The sequence below is a fragment of the Bison bison genome, unplaced genomic scaffold, assembly GCF_000754665.1.
Source record: "Bison bison bison isolate TAMUID 2011002044 unplaced genomic scaffold, Bison_UMD1.0 scf7180017864371, whole genome shotgun sequence".
In the NCBI taxonomy this organism is placed as follows: Eukaryota; Metazoa; Chordata; class Mammalia; order Artiodactyla; family Bovidae; genus Bison; species Bison bison.
In genome coordinates, this window is record NW_011494943.1 from 6,748,955 (window position 1) to 6,750,632 (window position 1,678).

General features: G+C 63.2%; 1 protein-coding gene across 2 annotated transcripts in view; it reads left to right on the forward strand.

The window, feature by feature from the left end:
• Positions 1-1,678, forward strand: part of TMEM104 (transmembrane protein 104) — a 55,670-nt gene that overhangs the window by 19,857 nt on the left and 34,135 nt on the right. For both annotated transcript variants that reach the window (XM_010856131.1, XM_010856132.1), the window contains exons 7-8: positions 220-319; positions 761-869. In XM_010856131.1, coding sequence (XP_010854433.1) covers positions 220-319; positions 761-869 — 209 coding nt within the window. The remainder of the gene's footprint in view (positions 1-219; positions 320-760; positions 870-1,678) is intronic.

The window sequence follows — 1,678 nt, forward strand, 5'->3', positions numbered from 1 at the left end:
CCGGTCTGGGTTCAGAACCTCTGATCCAGCCTGGCCCCCCCAACCCTCAGGTGACAGTCACGAGCAGACGCGTCCCCTGCCAGCATCACAGTGTAGGCAGCCAGAATGAGAGGCAGGGCTTGGGGGAGGCCTTCCCCACGCCGCTCGGAGAGCGAGCCGCCGTCGTGAGAAAAGCAGGCAGGCGGCTGGCTCCCTGACCGACGGCTCTGTTGCTTCCAGTGGGGGTCAATCTGTTCTACTTCTGCATCATCATCTACCTGTACGGGGACCTGGCTATCTACGCCGCAGCCGTGCCCTTCTCCCTCATGCAGGTGACCTGGTGAGTGTTCCCTCCCCGCCAGCTGCAGCCAGGCGGGCTCCCTCGGGCAGTCAGGATGGTGTTTTCTCGGGGCGGAAGCCCAGCACTGAGCGACTCCATCAGCGTCCCCAGCAGGTCGGTGTCCAAGGCCCTTCTCTGCACGTGCCCCGGCCAGCCGTGCGTCCTGGCCTGCGGAGACACTGTCCCTCCCCAGCCCCGTTGGGAAGGGGACCGGGCTTCCCACCGGGGACTCCCGAGTGGCCGAGAAACGGTGCAGCGGAATTAGGGGACGGTGCCTGCCCCCAGAAACGGGAAAGCCTGCAGGGTCAGATCGTGGGACCCAAAGCTGCAGTGCGGGGCAGGACCTGGGGGTCAGCGAGTGCCCGCAGTTGACAAAGGCGGGTTCTGTCGGCTTCCGGCCAAGCAGGGAGGCCCACACAGAGCCACCATTCTCTTCATCAGCAGCGCCCTGGGCAACGACTCGTGCGGCGTGGAGTCCGACAGCAAGTACAACGACACGGACCCGTGCTGGGGGCCTCTGCGCCGCGTGGACGCCTACCGCATCTACCTGGTGAGTGGCCGGCCGGGGGGGACCCGGGCCTGTGAGTCGCCTTCACTCTCGGCTGGAGCTCTCCCCAGAGAGGAGCGTCGACACAGCTCCACACCCCGGCTGGTTCCCGGCTCTTGGTCCTGGTCGGAAGGTGGATCGTGTCACTACAGCGCCAGCCTCAGGGTGTCCAGGCCACCAGGCCTCTGTCGTATGTGGTCTGGAGTTGGCATTCAGGTCGGTGCCAGCTCCAAGGTGACGAACGTTCATAAACTTAGCTCAGGGTTTCAGGGCACCCTCAGCAAAGCCCCGTTAAGAGGCCCCGGGCTGGTTTTCTGGAAGCTTTTCCTGTTTTGACCTTCCACCCTCCCAACCCACGAGCATGTGAGTGGATCCCAGGATTCCTGCTGGGCAGGTGGGGCTGAGCTGTCTTATGGAGACCCTGATTACGGGCAGCTTCGCACACGAGGAGGGATCAGCCCCGCTTGCTCTCTGTCTCCCCTGCTCCCTGTACACAAGGGAAGATGAATCTCCAGGCTCCGTCAGTCTTGATTGCTTTGTGCCATTGCGGAGAGGTTGGGGGTTGGAGAGGGGTGGAGCTGAGTGACACGCCCCATGAGTCTCGGGTAATAAACCAGAGGCGGGTATCTGTCTCTGCCTGGTTTGCAGGCGGGACTCAGAACTGGTTCCCTCTTGCGTGTGCAGCGTCTGTTAAGACTCTCCGATTCCTCTTGGTGCTCCTCAGCCCTGACACAGATTTAGGGGCGTTAGGTGACACACAGCTTGACACGTGGCGGCCTGGCTGAGGGGGAGCGTGAGGCAGAGCTGCGAGA